The sequence below is a fragment of the Lissotriton vulgaris genome, chromosome 7 (genome assembly GCF_964263255.1).
Source record: "Lissotriton vulgaris chromosome 7, aLisVul1.2, whole genome shotgun sequence".
NCBI lineage: Eukaryota > Metazoa > Chordata > Amphibia > Caudata > Salamandridae > Lissotriton > Lissotriton vulgaris.
The window spans coordinates 943,760,170-943,787,401 of NC_141695.1; the positions used below are offsets into that span (position 1 = coordinate 943,760,170).

Sequence of the window (27,232 nt, forward strand, 5' to 3'; positions counted from 1 at the left end):
GGTGGTGGCCTTCATGGGGAGCAAATGGAGTTCCCTCAGGGTAGAGGTGATCATATTTCTTCAGTCCCTAAATGATAGGGCTGCAACATTTAGGTTGCCATGAATGGGTGCCAATGTGTAGTCTGGAAAGTCACGGAGTAGAAAATTACAACCGTCCAAATTCAAGAAAATTAGGGATTCAACAGAAGTTCTGAAGTCACTTACCGGAAGAAACAGTTTGACTTTATTTGGATTATAGAGCTGGTACCAGACTGTCCTTGCTTTTTGTTTGGTGGGGGGCAATGCTTCCTGAGGATGAGGTTGGTGCCAAGGATGAATTCAGATGACTTTGCGTTCAGTGAAAGTTGGGGTTCATATCTGTCATAGTTCATGTCATTGAGCCAGGTTTGTACTCTATCTTGTTTGCTGTTCCTGGCAATTAACAGGAATTCTATCTTGTTTGGGTTGACCTTCAGAAAAGAGGTATGGATAATGCGAAAGCAGTGTTTGAGGCGGGCTGATCGCCTCACCCTCCATTACCTGTTGATAACCCAAAGACTTTGGTCGGTCTCTTTTATTAACTTTCATTACCACAATGGCCACTGCAGCCTGATAGCAAGTCCAAAATATACACAAAATACATCCTTTAATACTCTTCCATTCAGCCTACTTACTGATTAACTCATTGGTTAATAAACCGGACTGTTCAAATATTCTTGTAGTGGGCCTACCTTACCACTCCTTCACTCCACTCGTTGCAGTCCTAAATTTCACCACTAGAGCTTTATAGTATTCCTCCTTCATCACAACATTGCTATCAAGCCACTGGTTTTCCACTTTGAATACAACCGGTTTTAAACCTCTAACACTAGTTTTCATAGCCATTAATGGGACATTACCGTGGTACCTCTTCGATACTTGATAAAGATAGATCCCCTCACCCAACACAAGATCAGTGAATCAGCACTTCCTAGCTAAACCAAAAACACAGTGATACTGTCCGGATTCCAGCATTTTGACCTTCGCAGACTTGAAATGGGAAGCTTTTGACTATCCGAGATAACCAAACACAGCAGCAGTTTAACAACAGAGGACAGGGTTTTAGGTTTGAGGGAAATACTGGGCGCACTGCTCAAAGGTAACGCGCAGGAGATATGCTGTAAGGCAGAAGGTGCATGCAGGTGAGGGGCAAATCCCTGTAACCCCTCAAATGTGCTTTGAGGACACACTAAATACAATGAAAGCAAAACCTGCTGCACACTAAATACAAAGTCCAAGCAAAACAGATGTCTCAATGGACATAAAAAGTTCAAATTTTCATGGGCGAAGAAGGGGACCACCAGTGTTTCGGCTCCTCTTTTATTGTTCATAGATAGCCAGCCGACACGTGTTTCGTCGCAAGAAAACACACTATTTCCGCGACTCCTCAGGGCTGGGGAGGATACAAAATAAGGGATGGAGTACATGGTGGTTTAACAATGAAAAAAGGTTTATATGGTGACTGTATATGGTGAAAAAGTGAAGTGGGTGAATTGTGAGATGGTAAACAGTAACACAGTAGTGGACGCACACAACACCAACCCTGGTACCGGTGTGATTGTCGTCATAGTTGGTGCAGAAAGGGAAGTGGGTCGGCGGTGGGTATATATGTGAGGTATCTTCAACGATTATTAAATTCACATATTAATAATACATTATTAAAGTGACGCAAAGAAGGGTGGGTTGTAAAGGCATAGGTGTCCTAGGAGCAAGTGAAGGTCATGATGTGGGGGGAATAGATTGTAGAAGTAGAGTGGAAGCAAATCCATGGGATTTGACTGGGAGTGTGCATCCTACCTGTAGGTAATGGATATAATACCACAGGTCTGTAATGCCACAAAAAGGGAAGGAAACCGAGACAAAAGGAAAAATGAGGATGTGTTCAACAGGCGGAAGTTAGGGAAATTACACACAATAGAAAATGCGCCCAAGGTGGGAGCACAGTTATTGCGGCGTAAGTCTAAAAGGGGGGGAATCTCACCGAGGTGCCGGTGATAATTCCGACCCGGCTCCGCTCGAGACCGGGTTTTGGTATTCGTCAGATTACGAGTTGCGTAATTCAGAAGTACTGTTTTCCAGCGGGTATTTGGAGATACTGTAAAGAAAATTCGACCGTGTAAGGTTCTGATTAGGTGGAGTTTAAGGTTAACATTCTTTTTTTCTTTTTTTCTTTTTTTCTTTAGATCCTCATAAAACCAAAAGTGGGTTGTTGTGTGTCTCACCTTTGATCAATGGTGTTGCTCAGTTATGCAATCCTCAGGGTGAGTCACTCTGGGTTGTGTCTTTGTCCACGTCTGTGAAGCGCGGGCAGTGTGGAGACTTCTAAGGAGAATTATCCCTGAAGCGGTAGTCAATATACCCAAAAATAGTCCACGTAGAAGATAAGTGTAAAGAAAAAGGGGATGAAAAAAAAAGAGAGAACAAGCCGAAATGTAAATTAGGCGGCTATTGTTACTTCTTATCTCTATATAATAGGTAAGTGAACATATAGTCACTTGTTTTGTTTGGTGTTTCAAATGAATTCTAATGGAGTTGTAGATATTGATTTAAGAAATATAATTAGAGAGAGCCAGAGCGTTAGTGCTTGGCTTCTCTTGATATTGACCAAAATAAAACTAAACATATGCATATCATCGTGACTGATAAAGTTAAAGTGATCCCTGACCTGTCTCTGCTCATTAAAGCTTAACACTGAGAATAACTCAGTATTTGTAAGTATATGAAGCACGAAGGGAGTGGTACTCCAAAAGGTTTTTTTTACTCATAGTGCGGTTAGAGGAAAAACGCCAACAGTGATATACCGTGGGCGATCCTTACCGATCAGGATCGCCCACGGTATATCACTGTTGGCGTTTTTCCTCTACTGTTACGCTTTAATGAGCAGAGACAGGTCAGGGATCACTTTAACTTTATCTGTCACAATGATATGCATATGTTTAGTTTTATTTTGGTCAATATCAAGAGAAGCCAAGCACTAACACTCTGACTCTCTCTTATTATATTTCTTAAATCAATATCTACAACTACATTAGAAGTCATTTGAAACCGGCTCGCTTCTGCAAGAAGAAGACGTATGACCGAGCATTTTCTGGAGCAGCACTGAGAATTTGGAATGCACTGCCACCAAACATCAGAAGAATTACATCCATCGCAACCTTTAAAAAGGAATCAAAATCGTACTAAATGTACAAATTTCTTCCATAAGACTATATTGGAGGTCTGCTGTCTATAAACTGCTCAATTTTATTACTGAATGTATATATGTTTATATGCTAAACTGAAGTGTAAATCATTATGATGGATGAAACGCTATTTGAAAGCACTCTGCTACCCCACACTGGGTCATGTTACAAAGATTATCCTGTTTTTTAACTGCGCCGTAGCAATTTTATTACTGAATGTATATATGTTTATATGCTAAACTGAATTGGGAAACATTAATGGCTGATAAAACGGTGCTGTAAAGCGCTCTGATACCCTACACTGGGTCATGTTCGCGCTATCGAAAACACTGAATAAATAAATAAATAAATAAACACCAAACAAAACAAGTGACTATATGTTCACTTACCTATTCTAGAGAGATGAGAAGTAACAATAGCCGCCTAATTTACATTTCGGCTTGTTCTCTCTTTTTTTTTCCTCCCCTTTTTCTTTACACTTATCTTCTACGTGGACTATTTTTGGGTATATTGACTACCGCTTCATGGATAATTCTCCTTAGAAGTATCCACACTGCCCGCGCTTCACAGACGTGGACAAAGACACAACCCAGAGTGACTCATCCTGAGGATTGCATAACTGAGCAACACCATTGATCAAAGGCGAGACACACAACAACCCACTTTTGGTTTTATGAGGATCTAAAGAAAGAAAAAAAAAGAATGTTAACCTTAAACTCCACCTAATTAGAACCTTACACGGTCGAATTTTCTTTACAGTATCTCCACATACCCTCTGGAAAACAGTACTTCTGAATTACGCAACTCGTAATCTGACGAATACCAAAACCCGGTCTCGAGCGGAGCCGGGTCTGAATTATCACCGGCACCGCGGTGAGATTCCCCCCCTTTTAGACTTACGCCCCAATAACTGTGCTCCCACCTTGGGCGCATTTTCTATTGTGTGTAATTTCCCTAACTTCCGCCTGTTGAACACATCCTCATTTTTCCTTTTGTCTCGGTTTCCTTCCCTTTTTGTGGCATTACAGACCTGTGGTATTATATCCATTACCTACAGGTAGGATGCACACTCCCAGTCAAATCCCATGGATTTGCTTCCACTCTACTTCTACAATCTATTCCCCCCACATCATGACCTTCACTTGCTCCTAGGACACCTATGCCTTTACAACCCACCCTTCTTTGCGTCACTTTAATAATGTATTATTAATATGTGAATTTAATAATCGTTGAAGATACCTCACATATATACCCACCGCCGACCCACTTCCCTTTCTGCACCAACTATGATGACAATCACACCGGTACCAGGGTTGGTGTTGTGTGCATCCACTACTGTGTTACTGTTTACCATCTCACAATTCACCCACTTAACTTTTCCACCATATACAGTCACTATATAAACCTTTTTTCATTGTTAAACTACCATGTACTCCATCCCTTATTTTGTATCCTCCCCAGCCCTGAGGAGTCACGGAAATAGTGTGTTTCCTTGCGACGAAACACTTGCCGGCTGGCTATCTATGAACAATAAAAGAGGAGCCGAAACACTGGTGGTCCCCTTCTTCGCCCATAAAAATTTGAACTTTTTATGTCCATCGAGACATCTGTTTTGCTTGGACTTTGTATTAAGTGTGCAGCAGGTTTTGCTTTTACAGCAGCAGTTTAAAACAGCAATCAAAGCTTCCCTCTAGAAGCTTGAATGGCATGGTAGTTTTTTGCACAGAATGTTCCTTCTATTCTTAATATTGTGTAACGTTTTAGTTTGGACTCCACTCACTCCATCTATTATCCTGTGTACAGAAATGAAAACCTGTCTTAATGTGCAACATTTATGATATAAATGTTGCTCTCTGTTAATATTTAATTAATTAAACCAGCTCCACGATGAGAGGCAGTTCTTAGGCTACATGGCTCTCAGTAACTCTGGGAAACTAATAATTAGGGGGTATATTGTTCTTTACCATGCACACACTGCAACTACAATAGTTCCTTGCTGTTCTTAAGTTTCTACCCAACTAAAACCACGTTCATGTTCACTCTCTTAGCCAATATAGAAGAAGGGGCTGGGTCCCTTTAAAAAAGCGCCCAGGTTTGTGGCGTACTTCTATTTTTATTGTACAGTGTGAACCATATTCCATGGCACAGCAGAGGGTTTAATAGTTGAAATTGTTACATAGGAAATGTCATCAGTTAGTGGTTTGGTAACATTGAAAAACGTCAGCAGTGGTTTACTTAAGTGTAATAATTTCATATAGTGGAAGAAAAGATGGTGCTTATTTGCATGATCTGTTTTACGCTGTTGGGGAGGTTAAGCGAGCAATAAACATTTATTAAAGACAAATTGGCATATAAGAATGTCACAATATTTGAGGGTAAAAATACAGGCAAGAGAAAGTTAAAGCATCTGGGTGGAGATGAAGTTGCAATTACAGGCAACCCTAAACCTATGGGTAGAGAAGGTGGGTGGGATTCAATTTGCTAGGTGTTTGCGCAGGACATACTTTTTAGCTTGTGTTTGTTGAGAAGGATTTGGCTAGTCTGATTTCAATAGGAAACAAGCATTGCAAATGCAATAGGTCTCGCATTAGAAAAGTTGGAGCTATTGGTCTTGTAAATGACAAATATTTTATTTATTTGTTGGTTTTTAAAATAGCTAAATTGATAGCTTTGTCATTTACAACGCCAATAGTTATAACTTTCGCGAATGTGACACCTATAGCATTTGGAATGCAACATGTTTTGTATTTACGTGACATAGATGGCAGCTCTGGTCGTTAGGCCACATCTCTAGAGAGCAGGAGAGTGCAGCAGGGGAGAGAAGCACAGCAATGCAATAGGTCTCGCATTAGGAAAGGTTGAACTATTGGTATTGTAAAGGACACATTTTTCATTTATGTGCTTGTTTTGAAAATTGCGAAATTAATAGCTTTGTTATTTACAATGCCAATAGTTTTATCTTTCGCAAATGTGACACCTATTGCAACACAATATGTGTTGTAGCCCTGAGTGGTGTGAGGGTAAGTGGGTGTGTGAGGGTGTGAGGGTGAGTGAGGGTGAGGGTGAGGGTGTGGGTGTGTGAGGGTGAGTGAGGGTGTGTGAGGGTGAGTGAGGGTGTGTGAGGTGGTGAGGGTGAGGGTTAGGGGGTGTGTGTGTGAGGGTGAGGGGATGAGGGTAAGGGTGTGTGAGGGAGAGGGGGTGATGGTGAGAGGGTGCGAGGGTGAGGGTGGGTGAGGGTGTGTGGGTGTGTGAGGGTGAGGGGGTGTGAGGCTGAGTGAGGGTTTGCTAAGGTTAGATGGGGAGGTAGAGCCTTTTCCACCTTGGCTCCCAAACTGTGGAACTCCCTTCCCCCTGAGCTTACCAGTCAATCCTCCTTGACAATTTTCAAAAAACTTCTCAAAACCTGGCTTTTTTCTCAAGCATATTAGATTCTTGCTCTCCCAATGGCGTCTGGTCTAGTTATCTGGAGTCTGGACTTTCCATGTCTGTTCGTATTGCGCCTTGATGCCCCTTGGGGCTAAGTTTTGCGCGGTATAAAAACGCAAAAAAAAAAAAAAAAAAAAAAGGGTTGTGAGGGGTGTGAGGGTGTGTGAGGATGAGGGGGTGAGGATGTGAAGGCACGTTTGGCAGTGTATGTTTTAACGCTCGGAATATCATAATTAAACGTACGTAGCGTCACCAGAACTCATTTTGTTTAAAAAAAAAAAAAAGTAATAAAAAATTCGCAGTCTGTTGCTGTCCTTGCAAATCAGAGAAACACTGCACGGTAACAATTATTCACCTTCCTTTAAGTAGAGTACCTCGTCGGCCATCTTGGATCGGTTATTGATACCGAGGTCCAAACCATGTAGTTGGGGAATCTTACTAAGCACTCTTTTTTATATCTACGGGGCACGGTAAGCAGCCAGTTCTAAGATGGCAGCTCCTGCGCGTGGCCCGCGTGTGGACTCGGACTCTGACAGCAGCGAGGACCTGCAACGTTTTCGAGAAGCGACGTGGGTGGTGGCACCGGTGCGAGGTATCGTGGGGAGAAAAGGGGTGCATAGAAAATGTGGATGTGTTTGTACGGCGCTCAAGCGTTGAAACTGAGAAAGGACCAGAATTGCAGGCAGAGATACAGAGGGTTAATCTATGTCAACCGACTGCGGCTGGTTGCGTCTTATTGTGGGAAATAATGGAAGCGACCAGGCTGGAATGGACTGCTTATCAGACGACCGTTTTGGAGTTTCAGGAATTACGTCAAGGGGGTGTGACCGTGATGTGTTAATGAGCGTAATAAGCGGTGCAAAATATTGCTTACGGCCGCAGAACAGTGGTGGCCGTAATTCATAAAGTTGAATGTTAACAGGTGTTTACGTGCTTGGAGTGGAGAAGAATGGTAATTAACTACATGCATACCTTGTAGTTCGTTTTACTATACTTTTTTAAATGTCCACGTCCTGCTAATACAAGATGACCGCTCTGTCAACAAGAGAATGCTGTGCTTATAGCTGGTGTAGTTGATGTAAGAGAGCAATCTGTTCTGGGTTACCTAGCGGCCATCTTGGAGTGATGCAAAGTCACAGATAATGTTTAGGAAGGTGTGGACTTTGTGATCGTTGAATGAGTTACGTGATGAACGATCAGATTTTTTGGGGACAAAACATGTTGCAAAAGAAACGTGTAGGAACTTTGAATGAACCCTTACCTTTGTTTGCACAAAGGTTTATGTTCTCTACAGGATGCGAGTACAAGTAGGGAAGGCAGAGAAGGGGAGGGGGGAGGAGAAATGCGACACGGCGGGCAGGGGAGGGGGCGAGGGGGGAGGAGAAATGCGACACAAACAAGACGGAGGGAAGGCAGATAAGGGGAGGGGGGAGGAGAAATGCGACACGGCGGGCAGGGGAGGGGGCGAGGGGGGAGGAGAAATGCGACGTGCGGATGAGGGAACTGATGTGCACGCGCTTTTAAGCTCAATGCTCATGCGCATTGAGCTTAAAAGTCATGGGCACTGCAAGGAATCGCCACGATTCCTTGCAAGTTAGTTAAAGAGTGGTTAAGCCCCCATAGTCTCGCAAGCTCGATGCGCATGCGCATCGACAGGCGAGACCTAAAAAACATTCTGCAGCATAGGTGTATTGTCAGGTTTCCAGTTGTTTAGAGTAGACTTAAACACCAGGCATTTGTGACGAGTATATTTTCTCCCTGAAAGGGAGTTAATTGTTAGAAAGCAGCTGCTACCTAAGATGCTAAATGTTGAGGGTGGGAACTGAAATAGAGTCACTGGTGAGGTTGGTCCACTCTGGGAAAGATGTAGGGGTAAACAGGTTATGTGGCCTGGAATTTTAACTTATTCTACTTTTTTGCACATATCAATACATCGATCAGCCTTGCACACGTTGGATTGACCACACCAAACAGTCCTGTACATGACAAAGAACACCTAAAATTGTTATCACAAGGCTCACACTATGTGGATGGAATTGTTAAAATGCTATGGACTCTTTCCTGAAAGTTGCATATGCTAGGAGGCCATTCTGATTCCATTCTGTGCACCCTACAGACACCCATAATATAATAACAAGAAAGTTCATTTTCCTTCTGGGGCAATTTGCCCCTCTGTTCCCGAAGAACAAGGGAATATATGCTGATGGCAACTGCCTCGTGTGCTACGATTTGAGTGCTGGTGAATTTGGGGCTTTTAACAATGTATACCCCCTAGTAAGAAAGTGAATTGAAGAATAAGTAAATCTTTTTCCTTTTATGTTTTCCCCCAAAGGGCACAAGGGATTACAACCCAAAACAGATGGCGATCAGAGAGCGTGTCTTTAACACCATAATCAACTGTTTCAAGCGTCATGGAGCAGAGACCATTGACACGCCTGTTTTCGAACTGAAGGTACGTGATTGGATTGTTTAAATTCAGACGTGATTAAGAGACTCCTGGCTCAGAGATGCCAATATTACTTAATCAATATTAAACATGAAATAGCCTTTTTTAATGCATCATGTGTGGCACAAAGTATACCTCTTCATTTGTCAATCTGTTTCTTCTAATCAGTTATTTTGTTTGTCCTCCGTCTTGGGAATTTCTTTTATTATTCATAAGTTGTTGAAGAATATCTCTTGCATGAATAGGATCCTTAAATCCATTTAATCTGACACATTTATTTGTACAAATCATTTTATTTCATTAACCAGGAAATTGGTGGTCATGAATCTTAAATATTCTTAGTGAGCCCTCCTTTATTCCCCCCTTAACAACCCTCTTCCTTCATATACCAAAAAACACCAAATGTATAGGATAGCATTGAATTTCAAATCTTTTCGCCATTTTGAATCACATTGTTCTCTTGGATTCCACCCTCTTTACATAATGAGAATTTCCTGCTCACCTGTTCCATTTAGGTGTGGCCCTTCCCCAGTCAGAAAAATAACTCCAAAACTCTTAATCTGGACGATCTGGTTTCCCTTACACATAAAATCTACCATTGGTTTCTAGCCCCAGTCAAAATATGACTTTCTCAGTGTTAAGTTATCAGTAATTTGCACCCTGGTTAAGATAGTTCAGGTGCTGTTGTGCGAAAGACCGTGGGTCCAATTTGTGTTTTTGGTTCTTTAGTTGTTTTAAATGCTGTCATATCAAACTGACTTTATGTACAGCCTAGTGTTGGGTCCTGCAACTAAACAACACAAAGTTATGGAGATCAGAAGGACCAGCATGTCTTTTATGACACTGACTTTTGATATTTTCAGTTTAAGACATCTCCACCATGTATTCAGTGGGTATCCTAGTGCTCTGCTTTCCTCCACTGTTTTGGGTCTGAGTTTGTAATGGGTCTTGTACCAGTCATACATAAATTCATTGTCTACTTCACTAATTTGTGTGAAACTGGCTAGAGTGGCACCGTTTTAACTACTTTTCCTAACCGTTCCGCTGTGCTTCATCAGGTTGTTTTAACAGCCTTACATCCCATGTTCCTCTTGTAAACCCATTTAATGATGCAATACACACTTTAGAACTTGTTGACTTCAGACTCTAGTGTCTGGGGCAGATCCAGTATAGCCATTTTACTGAAATCTCTATTCACAGCTTCCCTTAGGGATTATCACCAATGTCTCAATTGTACGTCGTGTCCTCTTCATGTTTCTGTAACCTTAAATGATGTTTGAATTCTTTGAATGGCTATGTCCTTTATATGCAAGTGTACGTTAGCAGGGTGTGGTGACGGCCCAGGAAAGATGATCCATTGTGCTTTGCACGCGTGGGTTCGTATCCCACCCTCGTCGCCAGTGTGGTGACGGCCCAGGAAAGATGAGGACGCCACAGATGATCAACCAAACGTGTTTATTGAAGTTAGGTTATCTCTGCGACCTCAGCCACAGGCTCTGCTTCCGCAGCTCTCTCAGTCGTCTCCTGGCGCTCGCCTTGGAACGCTGGTCGCGGTGACATTCCATGTGATGTCACCGCCAGCAGCTCCATTACACGCAGAGCTGCCGGGGGACAAATCTAGTGGGAGATACCACACAGGGCCCTTTGATGAAAAGGGCCCTTTTGCAGGTAATGTTTGAAAGTCATCTGAGAAATATGTGGGCAAAGATGGAAAAGAGGTCAGACCTTTTTGAAAAACAGTTTACCACACATGTGAGGTATTTTCTTGTGAGGACTAATATAAGCTTTGTTAGATATCTGCCTTTTGTGATACAAGGTGTGCTATAAAGTGTCCACACTGCTATGGCTGGGGCTGTATTATCTAGGTTTTGTTCTAATACTTTGGGCAGCAGATGTATCATCTTCACTTCCAAAAATGATGGTCACTTTTGAGTGTAATTATTGATTTAAGAAATCTGAACTTACTGTAACTGGGACAGCTTGAAACAAGTTGAATAGTCAAGGTAAGTCATCCATCTTAATGGCATCTATCCTGCCAACTCAGGTCGGAGGTAACTCACCCGACAAATGGAGATCGTTCCTGATGTCAGCAAAAAGAGTATGGAAAATGGCATTACCCAGTGTAAATATTTAGTTAATTTCATCCCTACATATATGACCTTGTTAGCTGTCAATTACAGTGGGAAAATATGAACCATCTCTGTAGACTAAGGGGCAAGGAAAGATTCTCAGATGTGTACATATGTTTATCTTAAATCCACATACCTTTTTAAAACATTCACTTGTAAGAGCAGGATCCGTATTGTCTGATGGGAGTCCAGGATAAGTAGTATGTTGCTTGCAAAAAGTGTGAGCTTATAGCCACCTCCATCTACCCTGGAGAACCCCACACTTGGAGCAAATATCATTCTATATCTGCAGGGCTAGTGGATAGGCACAAATAACAAGCGTGAAAGTTGGCATCTCTGCGGGATGCTTCTGCTTCGCTAAATCTACCCAGATGCATAGCCACTAACATGTTCATAGATGAATTGGCATAGCTAGCCAGCAGCCATTTTCTAGCCACTTGGCCAAAGATGGCTTTTCCTATAACCTGGACATTAAAAAATTAATGAACTCTGGTAAAGGCTTTCTAGACATCTGACGATACCAGTGTAGTGAGTGTCTTCTTCCTCTCAACCATATCTGTCCATCCTTGAGTTTAAAGCCCGATTCAGAACACCACCCCAGAATATGGTTTCTGCTGCTGTCTCCAAATGTCTAGAATTTCTCAAATAATTTGGGGTTTCCTTTTAAGGGCTTTTAAAGCTCATACACGTAACTCGGTACCCCATCATAGATCCATCCAACAGTATGTATCTACCTTCGCGGGTAGTCAGGGCTCTTTACCATTATAAAGTCTAATGACCTCTCTGAGTACACATTCCCCAGTGAGTGTGGCAATAACTATCCTGGCCCCATTTTTTTTCAAACTGTTACCTGCAAAAGGGTCCTTTTCATCAAGCATCACTAGGCCTACATTATGCCTATCTAAAGTACTAGTACTCAATATGCCTTTTATGGGTTATTAAGGCCCCTGGCATTCAAGGATAGTGATGTGCTATTTCTAGCTTTATGCAGTGTTATCATGCTGTTTGGGGGATACCACTATCCATAGTAATAGAATAAAAAAGTGGAAGTTGAAGCTCGAGCATAGCATGTAACCTATTCAACAGCCAACTTAACAGGCTTGATGACTTTATTTTGCCTGCTCTGTCAGAGGTGTAGGCAGTTAGCGTCACCTGGTACCAACCTCCCTTTCAAGTTTTGTTTGGTGCAGTGCATCCTTTTGCAGGGCCAACCATCCCCACTTTCAACATTACCAAGATGTCGAATGTCTTCGGCCCGTCTATAACTGGGCTATGAGCACTGGGTGTGTGTGTGCCATGCTATGCATTGTTATGCTATGCATTGTTTTGTTATGCTATGCTATGTTTTGTGATGCTATGCTATGCTAAGCTTTGCTTTGTTATGCTATGTTGTTTTGTTATGCTAAGCTATGTTTTGTTGTGTTTTGTTATGCTATGCTATGTTGTGCTCTGCTTTGCAATGCTATGTTTTGTTATGTATGCTATGTTTTGAGTTTTGTTATGCTATGCTATGTTTTGTTGTGTTTTGCTATGTTTTGTTATGCTATGTTTTATTATGCTTTGCTTTGTTTTACGTTATGTTATGCTGTTTTGTTATGTTATGCTATGTTTTCTGCTATGTTTTGTTGTGTTTTGTTATGCTATGCTATGCTATGTTTTGTTATGCTATGCTATGTTTTGTTTTGCTATGCTTTGTTATGTTATGCTATGCTTTGTTTTGTTATGATACAGCCTGCAGCTTGAATGGGACTGTACTTTCTTGGACTTGCTCGAGTAATGGTGTGATCCGTGGCTCCTGTACTCTGAGATTGGTGCAGCCTGTAGTTTTTCCGATGCTTGAGTACTGCTGTAGCCTGTATCTTGCTGCACTTGATGCCTGATGCAGCCTATAGCTCGAATGTAATTATATTTCTTTGTGTTTGCTCGAGTAATGCTGTGATCTGCTGTAACCTGTACTTGGGTATCTATGCATCCTGTAATTCCCTAGGATTGAATACTGCTGTAGCCTGTACGTCCCTTTACTCGATCCCTGATACCACCAGTAAATGGGATCAGATCTGTAGATCCTGGTATGTGAGTACTACTGTAGCTTCTTGCTTGCTGTACTCTATCCATCTTGCAACTCTCTAGGCTTTAGTACTTCTGTACCCTGTAGCTCCATGTACCTGATGCCTGTTGCTGCCTGTACCTCAGAAGAGGCCTGTGGCTCTATAAGCTTTAGTACTTCTGTAGCATGTAGCTCCATGTACCTGATGCCTGTTGCTGCCTGTACCTCAGAAGAGGCCTGTGGCTCTATAAGCTTTAGTACTTCTGTAGCCTGTAGCTCCATGTACCGGATGCCTGTTGCTGCCTGTACTGCAGAAGAGGCCTGTGGCTCCCTAAGCTTTAGTACTTCTGTAGCCTGTAGCTCCATGTACCTGATGCCTGTTGCTGTCTGTACCTCAGAAGAGGCCTGTGACTTTATAAGCTTGAGTGCTTCTGAAGCCTGTAGCCCCCTGTTCCTTGCTGCAGCCTGTACCTCAGATGAGGCCTGTTGCTTTCAGTGCTTGAGTGCGGCTGTAGCCTGTTGCTTGCTGTACATGACCCCTGGTGCAGCCTGTACCTGGGATGAGGCCTTTAGCTGTCTATTCTTGAGTGAGTAGTGCTGTACCTGGTTGCTCCATTTACATGAACCCTGATGCAGCCTGTACTTCAGATGAGGCCTGTAGCTCTGAACTTGAGAAGCGGGGCAAGGATGTGGCCTAACGGCCAGAGCAGTCAAACTTGAAGCTGGGGAACTGGGTTCATGTCCCAACAGGCACGCTCAACATCCTGTGATTCTGGACAAATCACTTAATATCCCTGTGTCTAACATAAAATGAATGTGCCCCACTGTAACGCAACTGGTGCTCATGGAAAGTGCTCTAATACCTTCATTTCAAGTTCACGCCGTATAAAATTCAAAAAAAAGAAAAAAAATAGTTGTCTGTGCTGGAGTACTGCTATACTCTGTTGCTCTCTCCACTCCATCACTGATGCAGATTCTTGCATCGATGCGGATTTAGCTTCAAGCTCAAGTTCTGCAGAACTACAGTCTCCAACACTAATACAACCTGCAGCTCAAATGTGACAGTATGTGTGTCTGCTTTCTCAAGAACTGCTGTGGTTTGCAGTTCCAGTACTCGAGCACTGATGCAACCTGTCGTTTTCTATGATAGCATATGGCTGTAGCCTGTAGCTCCCTGCAGTCGATTCATGAGTAGAATGTAACTGGGATGAGGCCTGTAGCTCTCTGTGCTTTAGTACTGCTGTACCTGTCTCTCCCTCTACTCAAGCACTGAGGCAGCCTGTAGTTTTCTATGCTTACATACTGCTGTAACCTGTAGCTCTCTGTAGTCAATCCGCGAAGAAGCCTGTACCTGGGATAAGGCCTATAGCTATAGCTCTCTGTGCTTGAGTACTGATGTTGCCTGTCCCTCCCTTTTCTCGAGCACTGATGCAGCCTGTTGTTTTCTATGCTTGCTTTTCGCGGTAGCCTGTAGCTCACTGTAGTCGATCCCTGAAACAGCCTGTACCTCAGAGGAGGCCTGTAGCTTCCAGTGCCTCAACCTGCTCTCCTGTGCCTGTCTCTCCCTGTATTCAAGCACTGATGCAGTATGTAGTTTTCTATGCTTGCATCTCCCTGTAGCCTGCAGCTCTGTGTAGTCGATCCATGAGGCCCGTAGCTCACATGCCCTCAGCCTGCTCTTCTGTGCCTGTCCGCCCCAGTGCTCATCGTTGAGCCCTGCTGTTTGCTAAAGATCCGGGTTTCCTTTCAAGTCACCTGTCTGATCTGAGATAAGACATAGTAGCCAGACACAGACATAGGCTGCCATAAAATGCAGATGTGGCTTGTCCGGAGAATGCTTCGACATGTCGGGCTCGGAATGCTGAGTTTGCGCCGCTCTAAATGAAAGAGGCCCTTTTAGCATTTCCAGAAATGCTGCATGTTTAACTTAGTCTCAAATGACCACATTAGCATTTAGTGTCTGCTTCTGGGAATCCGAGAAAAGCCACACTCTCAAGGCTGGTCTTAAAGGGGAACAGTGCCAACAACAGGGCTCTCATTGTACTCAGACGCCATATCCTCTGCCACTATACTGTCCCTTTTATATTGTCTTTGCTGAAAACTAGAAGCTAGTTAGCCGGCTGGGTGAAGCTTATCTACTATTTATGCGGCCGTCAAATAAATAGAACTATAGCTCTGTGTAGCCTGTGGCAGACAAATTGACACTTCCACGTCCTGTGTCCTCCTGACAGGAAGTGACAGCATTCCAAGGTTGGTGCAGTAGGAAAGCTCCTGAGTGGGCAGTTCTAAGGGGTCACAACTTCAGCCACCCTGGCTTTGTAACAAACAGTTCTTTGCGTGCTGCTTTTTCACGTTTAAAATAAAACACATCTACAAGGCATCTAATACAACTTGCTACTAGTTGAAAACAAGTAGATACAAGCTCTTGGCATTGCTGTGGAGAGGGGGGAGGAGAAATGCGAGACACGGCCTGGCGGCTGTGAAGTGTGAAGCAGTGGGCGGGGGAGCGGAGCCCTTTGAAGTGAAGCTCTCGGAGGCAGGCGGCTCGGGAGCGAGGGAAAATCGCGTGCTTGTGTTCACGTGAACTGTTTGAAATCGGCCGATGGTTTGAGAACTTATTTTGCCCACTATAATTCTCCCCTATCCATTCCTTGCGGAATGGGATAGGCGAGACCTAAAAAGAGGCATATAAGCTGCAGATCACACACTATGCAAAGATCGCCATCTGGTGTTGGGTCCGGATGTTTGCAGTTTGTTATTGTCCTGGAACAAGTCTTTGGAAGTCATGAGATAGGTGGACAATAGTGCGCATGGGCATCAATTCCATATTCAGCGGGTTTTTTTTTCCGCCATCGCGCTTGGATATGTTTGATTCGTTCCAGTTCTGTATCGTTACCAATTTTAACTTTCGACGTGCAATCCTTACCCTCCTTTGGTATTGTTTTTGATCGCGTTTCCCTTTCAACGTGCATCTCTACAAGCTTCTACTTCAGTTCCAGTCGTCTAAGCAGGCCTTCGGGCCTATTTGCGCCACAGGCCTTTTGGCTCATGGAAAGGACTCCCTTCAAAAAGTGTCCTCAATGTGGATCCAAGTTTCCGCACGCCGATCTTCATGAGGTGTGTAACCTCTGCCTTTCACCTGAGCACAAGGCCAAAGACTGTCCGGCTTGCTCCTCTTTCCGCTCGAAGAAAACCATCAGAAATCGTCGAGCTCAAAGAAGCATGGCTCGATCGTCAACATCGATACCGGACGACATCTTCCAAGAAGGCATCAATACAAAAAACCCAACGTAGAAGACATCACTCCAGGGCAATGGGTCGTCAGTACTGACGTTGACCCCTCCCCCTATCCATCCATTCAAAGGCTTCGGTAACACCTTCGCCTTCGGGCCTAGGTGCACACCGGGTTCAAACTTCCCACACCCCGCCAAAAAAGTCTACATATAAGCCTTCAGGCCACTCTGGATCGAGCCAGCCTACAGTTGGTGCCAAAACCCCATCCTCTGCACTGACGAAAGAGAAACTGCAACAGAAACCATTGTCTTCGTCCGCGCCGAAGTCTGGTTCCACACCGGCGCATTCGGCACCAAAACCTTTGGATCCGTAGAAATCCTCTGAACCAACAAAGCCAGCGGTTCCGAAAACCACTTATCAACCTTCGGATTCCAAAAAATCGTCGGAACAGAAAAACAACTGGTTCCAAAACCATCTGGCAAACCATCTGAGCCGACCAAACAACCAGTTCCAAAAACTCCAACCAAACCTTCGGAACCCAACAAAGCTCCCGATTCCAAACCAAAGGAGCATAAAACAACTCCAAAAACAGTGCCACACAAGCATTCAGTCTCGATAAAATCAACACTGAAACACCATCTTTCAGAGGAGGAGCTTTTTCGACCCGATCCCTCTAAAAAAACTCTAGAAATAGACCCGGAAACAGGTCATCTCAGGATTAGTCCATCCAACAAAAGGAAAATGGACAAACCTTCGCCACCTCCAATTCCTTCAAAGAAGAAAGACATTGCTACTTACCCGTTCAGGATTCCTTCTCCTCCTCCTCCACCATACATCTCTCCTATCCCATCTCAAGTACCCTCACAATCTCCTCCATCTACAGATGATGACGGTACCCCTGATGACCAAGAGGATAATGAACCTCTAGGGTAACCTAGTCATCCTTACATCCCAAATGACCCATGGCACACCAGATGTTCCTAATGTACCACAAGAGGTTGTCTACCAATCTAGATCATCCGCTCTGAGGACACTATAGGTTTCACTCAGCTAATACACAGGGCTGCAGAATACCACAAGGTAAATTTACATACAGACCCCATAGAAGAAGATTTCCTGATGGACACTTTTGCAACATCTAAAAAGGTCCACCTCTATTCTGCCAATGTTAAAAGGGGTCATTAAACACGCTCCTGAAGTCTTTAAAGACCCCGTAAGGGCTAGAGTAATTAACCCTAGGATAGAGAAGAAGTACAGGGCTGCCCCAACTGACCCTTGCATACATTAGGGGACATCTTCCCTTAGATTTCTTGGTTGTTTCCAACGCCAGGAAAATGGACAACTCTCAAACCTCAGGTGATGCTCCACCACCTGACAGAGTCAAAACTCTTGGAACCGTCTACCAAAAAAACAGCGTCCCAAGCAGCCAACATATGGAGGATAGACAACACACAGGCTTTACTAGCTAGGTATGATAGGGCACACTATGATGAACTACCTGTCTGGAACAATATTACCACAGATATGTGGGTGAGACAAATTATCCAGTCTGGTTATAGCTAGAGCTCACTGCCACTCCCCAACATACTACCCAAACAGCGTCCAATGTCAACAGAACATTTAACGCTTCTTAAACAAGAGGCGCTTTCCCTACTGCACAAACATGCAATAGAACCAGTTCCCCTTCACCATCAAAACATAGGAGTTTACTCCCTGTACTTTCTGATCCCAAAGAAGGATGGAACCCTGAGGCACATCTTAGACCTCAGACCATTAAACCTATACATACAATCAGACCATTTTCACATAGTCACTCTTCAACAGGTCCTTCCCCTACTCAAACAAGGCAATTTCCTTCCCACTTTAGATCTCAAGGAAATATCTTGGGTTTGTAGGGGACGGTCAGCCCTATCAATTCAAAGTTCTTCCATTCGGAGTTACCACAGCACCCAGAGTATTTACAAAATGTCTAGCAATGGTAGCAGCTCATTTGAGAAGACAACCGATTCATGTCTTCTCAAACGACTGGCTCATAAAAGCCACGTCACATACTCAGTGTGTAAGTCACACACACACCACAATCCAATTACTGCATGACTTAGTGTTTACAATAAATCACCCAAAGTCTCACCTCCAACCATCCCGCATCCAACAATATCTAGGTGCCACAATACACACCTCAAAAGGCCTTGTATGCCCCAATCCAGCCAGGATAGCAACTATGCAGACCCTTATAACAAAGTTCCAACCGCAACACTCGCTACCAGCTCGAGTGTTCATGCAACTCATAGGGATGATGGCCTCTTGCATATTCATGGTACCTCATGCAAGACTCCAGATGCGCCCCTTACAGGAATGCTTAGCACGTCAGTGGAACCAAGCTCAAGGTCAGTTAACAGATCTGGTGTTGGTGGACGTCCGCACACATTGAGCTCTCTGCAGTGGTGGAACAACCAAAACCTTTCCAAAGGGCGAGCGTTCCTAGAGCTGGTACCACAAATCGTGTTAACAGCAGACGCATTGCTCACTGGCTGGGGAGATCATCTACTACATCACACCATACAGGGCAGGTGGACACCACAACAAAAGCTACTCCACATCAATCATTTGGAGATACTAGCCATATTTCTGGCATTAAAAGCATTCCAGAAACACGTATCAAACAAAGCTGTTTAAGTCCGGGCGGACAACTTAACAGCGATGTATTATCTACAAAAACAAGGGGGGACGCACTCTCTGCAGCTCTCTCAACTAGCACAGAGCATATCGAGATGGGCAATTCCTCAAAACATATTCCTTTTAGCACAACATCTTCCAGGAATACAGCATCAGGTGGCAGATCTATTAAGTCGGCAGACACAACGAATTCAGGAGTGGGAACTCCACCGACAAGTCATCCAACCGTTTTTCCAAATGTGGGGACATCCAGGTGGCAGATCTATTAAGTCGGCAGACACAACGAATTCAGGAGTGGGAACTCCACCGACAAGTCATCCAACCGTTTTTTTCCAAATGTGGGGACATCCAGACATAGATCTCTTCGACACACATTTAAACACAAAATGCCCAAGCTTCGCCGCCAGATATTCACACCCATTGTCCAAAGGTAATGCATTATGGATAATGGGGCAGGCAGATTTGCATACGCTTTTCCGCCTCTCCCACTCATTCCACTAGTGGTACGCAAGCTGCAACAACTATCACTAACACTGATCCTAGTTGCTCCAACATGGGCCAGACAACCCTGGTACACAACCTTGCTGGAACTATCAATAGTCCCGCGCCAAAACTACATCTCTCCCCACAACTGTTAACACAGAACCATGGAGAGATCAGACACCCAGATCCAGCATAGCTCAACCTAGCGATCTGGCTCCTGAAGTCCTAGAATTTGGTTATCTCAATCTTCCACCTGATTGTATGAATGTCATCAAAGAATCTGGGCGTCCCACCATTAGGGCATGCTATGCAGCCAAGTGTAACAGATTTGTAATATACTGTACCAATAACAATCCTCTAAATGTGTCTATTCAAAATATCATGTTATCTACTACATCTTCATAGATGTAACCTAGCATACACATCAATCAGATTACGTCTCGCTGCCATAGCATCCTATCCGCAAAATTGACAACATCTATCATTATTCAGGGTACCTGCCATTAAGCAGCCCCAGGCTATCTGCCGAGATGTTTGACCCGCAAGTAATTGTTACGTATGAGTAAACCAGTGCAAAAGAAAAACTCACTAGTGAGAAATGTTAAAAAGCCGCCACCATTACCCACACATCCCCTCCCCGCAAACCCCAAAAACAGCAAAACCTATAACCACAAAAGATGCGCAGGAAAGCCGCCATCAGGTGCCTGGCTGGGGATACCCTACCCCACAGGGACTAAGGGGGGCGGTACGTCCGAGGACCCCGTCCGCGCCTCTCCAGTTGTGAACAAAAAAGATATCATCATGCGGTTATGACGCAAGTATCAAAACAGAACCAGCTTTAGAAAAGAGATAAAGTTACTGTTCTCAAGTATAGAGGCGATTTAGGTCACGGCATCTCCATATCACGATTGAGTGTCGTGAGCCAGGGGGGCAGGGCCATAGAGAGATCTGAAGCTTAGGAGTGCGGACAGAAGCAAGTTACTGTCAACCTCCCCGGACTGCCCCTAAAGTGCCAGCATCAACAATAAGCTTCCGAGATACTATGGGCCCCAGACCGGTTGTAGAGTATAGACAGCACAGTTCCTATGATGCGATCGCTGGGATTTCATCTGCGGCCCCTACGCGAGCCCACAGACCATGCAGACGTCGATGATGGACCTCTAAGAGGCTCTTTCTTTTTATCTTATGTGGAGCCATTTTACTGTGAGGGGAGACCCAGAAGTTCCAAGCCTTCCTTTAAGTCAGTGATATGTCGCTGTTTGTTATTAATTCAAAACTGAGTCCAAACGGATAGGTCCATCTATGTCTGATTTTATCATCTCGCAATTTGGAAGTGAAGGGTCTGAACAACTGCCTCCGTGCCAGAGTATCCGGCGCCAAATCTTGGTATATGGCACATGAGTGGTCTTGGAAGGAAATGGACCCCTTCGTCCTGGTCGCTAGGAGCACTGCCTCTTTAACTTTATAGGAGTGGAATTTCGTCGCGGGTTCTCTTCTTCTTGCCGGTCTCTAAACTTCCCACACGGTGGACCCTTTCCAGTTTCATTTTGAGGGGTTAGGGACACAGGACCTCTGCGCAGAGCCCCTCCATGAAGGCCCCCAGGTCCGGCCCCTCCGCACCTTCCTGCAGGTCCCTGCCGCGTATATTCTTCCTCAGTGCCCTATTTTTTAGGTCCTCTGCTTTGAGTTGCATCTGGTGTAGTTGGTCCCGGAGGGCGCGGACATCTTCACATAATTCAGCATAAAGTTTCTCTTGTTCTTGGTGTTCAAGTTCAAGTTTGGCATTTGTATAGCGCCCTATATACCTAGAGGGTCTCAAGGCGCTTGGGGAAGGGGAAGTTTATTTGTCGAATATCCAAGTTTTTAGTTCTTTTCTGAAGGTGAGGTGGTTCTGGGTAAGGCGGAGATGGGTGGGGAGAGAGTTCCAGGTTTTGGCCGCTAAGTAGGAGAAGGATCTTCCACCCATGGTGGATTTATGGATGCGTGGAATTGCGGCGAGGGCTTGTGTGGAAGATCGTAGTTGGCGGGGGGGGGTGTAAAAGGACAGACGTGTGTTGAGGCAGTCGGGTCCTAGATCGTAGAGAGCTTTGTGTGCGTGGGTAAGGAGGCAGAACGTTATTCTCTTGTTGACGGGAAGCCAGTGGAGGTCTTTTAGGTGCTCGGAGATGTGAGTTCGGCGGGGGAGGTCCAGTATAAGTCTGGCTGAGGCGTTTTGGATGCGTTGGAGTTTTTTCTGGAGTTTGGCGGTGGTTCCGGCGTAGAGTGTGTTTCCGTAGTCCAGTCGGCTGGTCACCAGTGCGTGGGTGACCGTTTTTCTTGTTTCAGTGGGGATCCAGCGGAAGATTTTTTTAAGCATGCGTAGGATGTTGAAGCAAGATGAGGTGACGGCGTTGACTTGTCTGGTCATTGAGAGGGAGGAGTCTAGGATGAAGCCTAGGTTGCGTGCGTGGTCAGCAGGTGTGGGTGCATTTCCCAGGGCCGGTGGCCACCAAGAATCGTCCCAGGCGGAGGGGGATGACCCTAAGATGAGGACTTCAGTTTTGTCCGAGTTTAGTTTTAGGCGGCTGTCTTTCATCCATTCGGCTACTTCTTTCATTCCTTCGTGTAGGTTGGTTTTGGCGGAGCTGGGATCGTTGGTGAGGGAGAGGATGAGCTGTGTGTCATCTGCGTAGGAGATGATGTTGAGGTTGTGTTTGCGTGCGATGGATGCGAGGGGACTCATGTATACGTTGAAGAGGGTGGGGCTGAGTGAGGATCCTTGTGGTACGCCACAGATGACTTCGGTGGCCTCTGATCTGAAAGGGGGAAGGCGGACTCTCTGAGTTCTTCCGGCGAGGAACGAGATTATCCAGTCTAGTGCTTTACCTTGTATCCCGACGTTGCTAAGGCGTTTGATAAGGGTGGTATGGCAGACTGTGTCGAATGCTGCGGAGAGGTCAAGTAGGATGAGTGCGGTTGTTTCTCCATTGTCCAGTAGTGTTCGAATGTCGTCCGTTGCTGCGATGAGGGCGGTCTCCGTGCTGTGTTTGGCTCGGAAGCCGGATTGTGAAGGGTCGAGGGATTTATTGGATTCAAGGAAGGCGGCGAGCTGATTATTGATGGCTTTCTCGATGACTTTGGCAGGGAAAGGAAGGAGTGAGATGGGTCGGTAATTCTTGAGTTCGGTGGGGTCTGCTGTGGGTTTCTTATGGAGGGCGCTGAGTTCGGCGTGTTTCCAGCTTTCTGGGAAGGTGGCAGCGTTTAGGGAGCAGTTGATGACATCTCGGAGATGGGGTGCGATAACGGAGTCTGCTTTGTTGAAGATGTGGTGGGGACATGGGTCGGTTGGTGATCCGGAGTGGATGAAATTCATCAGACGGATGGTTTCTTCAGTGGTGATTGGGTTCCAGGCGCAGAGGTTGTTAGAGGGGTGTTTAGGTTCAGGTGAGGGTGGTGGGGCTTGGATTCCGGTCTCGTTTGCGAAGCTGTTATGTATGTCTGCGATTTTGTTGTGGAAGAATGAGGCTAAGGAGTCGCAGAGGTCTTGGGAGGGGGTGATGTCGTTTGTGCCGGCGGGGGGGTTGGTGAATTCTTTGACAATGTTGAATAGTTCCTTGCTGTTTTGGGCGTTGTTGTCGAGTCGGTCTTTGAGTGCTGATTTCTTGGTGGATCGGATCAGTTGGTGGTGTTTGCGGATGGCGTTCTTGAAGGCTGCTTGGTTGTCTGAGGTTCGGTCTTTTTTCCAGGCTTTCTCGAGGGTGCGGCAGGTCTTCTTTGAGTTTTTGAGGTTCTCATTAAACCAAGGGGCTTTATTGTTGATTTGTTTGGATTGCTGTTTTTTCAAGGGTGCTAATTCATCCGCGCTATGGGTGATCCATTGATTGAGGTTGGTTGCTGCAAGGTTTGGGTCCGATGATTTTGCAGGGAGGTTTTGTTGCAGTGATGTGAAGAGTTGGTCGGTTGTAATTTTGTTCCAGTTTCTGCGCGGAATTGGTTGAGGGAGGTTGTGGGTTGTAGTCTTTTTGTAGCTGAAGTGTAAGCAGCAGTGGTCCGTCCATTGGTGGGCTGTGGTGTGGTCGAAGGAGATATGCTTGCTGGAGGTGAAGATTGGGTCGAGCGTGTGCCCTGCGTTGTGAGTGGGGGTGTTGACAAGTTGTTTGAGTCCGAGATTGGCGAGGTTGTCCAGGAGGGTGGTGGTGTTGCTGTCATTGTTCTTTTCTAGGTGGAAGTTGATGTCTCCTAGCAGGATGTAGTCCTCGGAGGGGAGGGCGTGAGGGGTGATGAATTCAGTGATGTCTTTGCAGAATTGTGCGCGGGGTCCTGGTGGTCTGTAGATGAGGGTTCCTCTGAGTGTGGAATTCGGGTCGGTGTGGATCTGGAAGTGGAGGTGTTCGGCAGTAGCGAGGTTATCGTCGGAGCTGGTAGAGATGCGGATGGTGTTCTTGTGGACGATGGCGATGCCTCCTCCTGATTGTTTGGTGGTGCGATCTTTTCGGATGATCTTGTAGCCGTCCGGAATGGCAATGGCGATGTCGGGTGCTGAGGATGTGTTCATCCATGTTTCTGTGAGAAAGGCGATGTCCGGCGCTGTGGTGTCAAGTAGGTTCCATAGTTCGATGGCGTTACTGTGGACCGAGCGAGTGTTGAGCAGGATGCACTTCAGATGGTTGGGGTCGGAGCGCGGTTTGGAATCTGAGGGTGTGGTGGGTTTCTTAATGCAGTTGTACTTGCAGTAGAGGCAGGCGAATGGTCCATGGGTGCGTCCAGGTTCGGCTTGGTAGCAGTTTGGTGATCGGCCGGGATTAAGGGCTGAGAGGGTGGCTGCATTGTATGTGATGCGGGAGGGGTGGGGTTTGCGGGGACCAGGGGGTCTGGCGCTGGGCGCGGTCCAGGCGCGGACGGGCGTAGACGGGCTTACCTTTGGCGCACCTTCGGCGCGGCCGTAGCGCGTGGACGCTGCGCGTAGTACCATCTGACTTAAATGGATAGTGGGAGGGGCAGCTGGGAGGCTGGGAGGAGACACGGGCCACAAGCACAACAAATGGAGGGAGGGAAAGTGAAACTGGGGCACGGACACACAGAAGGGGACAGCTAAAACCCAGTGAATGCAGCGCTATGTAAGTAAAATATGCTGTACAGTAAAACGAAATTACACAGGGCAGGCAATGCAGCGCTATTATAATAAAATAAAATAAAATGTAATATGCCCTAAATGACGATACCACACAGGCAATGAGCGCTAGTCCGGCGTCGAGGCGCTAGAACTGCAGGAGGGAGGTCAGTCTCTCCTTAAGATCCGTCCTCAGTTGCTCCATGGAAGATTTGATGTCCTGGCCGAGGTCATTTCGCAACTCCGTTTTAAAGTCTTTAAACATGGCCAGGAGGTCCGCCTTTGTGAGGGCCATGGTGGCTATTTCTACGTCGCTGCGCAGTGTCAGGCGTTAATCTGATGGTGCGAAGAAGTCTGATGCCTTTTTGGATGTCCTGTTCGTCCCGTTCTTTGGCGGCATACGGGCTGGCCCTGGAGGACCCTTGTTGCAGCGATGTAAGCGGCAAGGGGGCTCGAGCACCAATGCGAGGGGCCCACCACGCTGAGGATTGGCGGAGATGGAGACCGCTGGTAACCCAGAGGAGCGGGTAGGATCACCGTCAGCACATGGACCTCTGAATGCTGCACAAGTTGGCCTGCTGTGTGGTTGGCGCTAGTGTGTAGGAGCGCGATCTCCTCGTGGGAGGTAGAGGCAAGGCTTGTGCCTGATGTGATTTCTCGCGGCGAGGAATGGCAAGGCACTAGATTACAATAGAGGCCTCACTCAGGGATCAATGCCCGCCACCTAGCCGCAGGCTGATGTCACGCTCAGCATATGTGGGCCCGTCGATGTCTGTCACCGCCTTGCATGAGTTATCCTTCTCGCAGCGGAATGGGCGCCATTTTGTGGTTGCAGGGGCAGATACTGGAGTTGCACAAATGGTGGTGGAGAGGATCATTGAGCGCCGGTGATCCCGCCCCAGAGCCAAGAGTGAGCAGCGGATTATTGTACCCTCTGGAGCAGCGCCCATTAGTAATTGTTCCCCGAATTCAGGTGAGCAGACGGCTGCGCAGATTTTACATTTCGGCCGCCATTTTAAAGTCATACAGGCATATTGCGGTATGCCGCGTCATGGGTCGTTGTCCGGGAGGTGTTGGCGTGAGAGTCCCAACGCTTATGATGGTCTTGGGCCTTACCTCCGGCGGCAAGCAGGCTTGGAGTCGGGGTCCCCACGCATCAACGTCTGCAGCCTCCTGTGAAGCATTCCGATTAACCCTACACGATAGCCGCCATGTTGATGGGCGCCTGCTTTCTCCTGCAGGGTCGCGTTGGGACTTCTACTGCTGCGTTAAAGGCAGGTGAGGTCCCTCTGCTTGTGCGCTATATCTTCTGCTCTGTGCAGGAGTGGTTTGCAGCCCTCAAGGTACCGTAAAAACCGCAGCTATCTGCTCCAGGACAGCGTGCGGACCGGGAGCCGAGACGGGCTACGTCCGATCCGCCATCTTGCCCAGTCACGCCCCGCTGTGTCGGGAGCTTAGAGTGTCCAGGCAGTAATCCAATAACCCCAGGAGCGAAGCCAATGCCTCAGCGTTTCCCAAAGGTGTTTCCCTCTCTGTGTTACAAAGAACACAACAGTGAGGAAATAACAACTCCAGAAAATGAAGAGACCAAGGACCATATGTCCGCAGCGGGAGAGTCTCAGGCAGAAAGGGTGGCTAGACTCAGGCAGGAGAGGCGTTCAATTACTGCAATGGGGAAAGAGCAGAACACAGACACAGAGGTTATTTAGCAAGGAGATGTATATGCATACTACTTTCTTTGTAAATCACCCCTTACAGTGTGCTACCCCACACTTACCAGGGTCATAAAAGACTGGAAACTGAATGCCTTGGTCTCGTAACAAAAAATACTTCGGGATACTTCTCCCCAACAGCAGGGAAGGTCCATCCTTCCACAATTTAATCCATCAAGGAATTAACTCAGAAAAGTTCGAGAGAGCAAAGGCTTTGAGAAATCCTTCCTATATCTTCAAGGTTTCCAAATGTGCTTCTCCTTAATAGACGCGTGAATGTTAGTGTTGTTTATTCCTTAAATAGGTTTTGCAGAAGCTCGGTGTTTTAAAACTGTCCCACATACCAGGCGTGGCAACGAAATGCCGCAGCACGTTGTAATCTGTTCCACCTGCGCTTTGAACTTTTTGTGTCTCCAGTCGTGGCAGCGTAATGGTCTCGCTAAAAAGACGAGAAGAGCTTGCTGGCAATAAAGTTTTCACCAAACTTGAAATAAAAAAAAGGAACGCGTACACCCGTTACTCCACGGGAACACGCGGTTTCATTTGAGTCAACGAGGACAAAGTGCTACGCGGCATGAAAAGGAATGGCGGCGCGATGCACTGTAGTAAGGTCCAAGATAGGGAAATCACGGGGCACAGGGATTCCTGGCACACAGGGGAAGTGTCGGGGAACTCACACGGGAAGGCAGAAGGCTGCTACTCATGTATACTGAAGCTCACAAGAATCAGACACCCACGGGGTAGCCTCGGCTGTAAAGGACATAAGCTTGACTAGGCGGCAGCAGAAAGT

General features: G+C 45.9%; 1 protein-coding gene across 1 annotated transcript in view; it reads left to right on the forward strand.

Moving 5' to 3' along the window:
- LOC147702787 (histidine--tRNA ligase, cytoplasmic-like) overlaps nucleotides 1-27,232 on the forward strand; it is a 224,313-nt gene that overhangs the window by 38,496 nt on the left and 158,585 nt on the right. Inside the window, exon 3 of the mRNA XM_086931378.1 lies at nucleotides 8,959-9,078. Within this exon, the coding sequence (XP_086787504.1) occupies nucleotides 8,959-9,078 (120 nt within the window). The remainder of the gene's footprint in view (nucleotides 1-8,958; nucleotides 9,079-27,232) is intronic.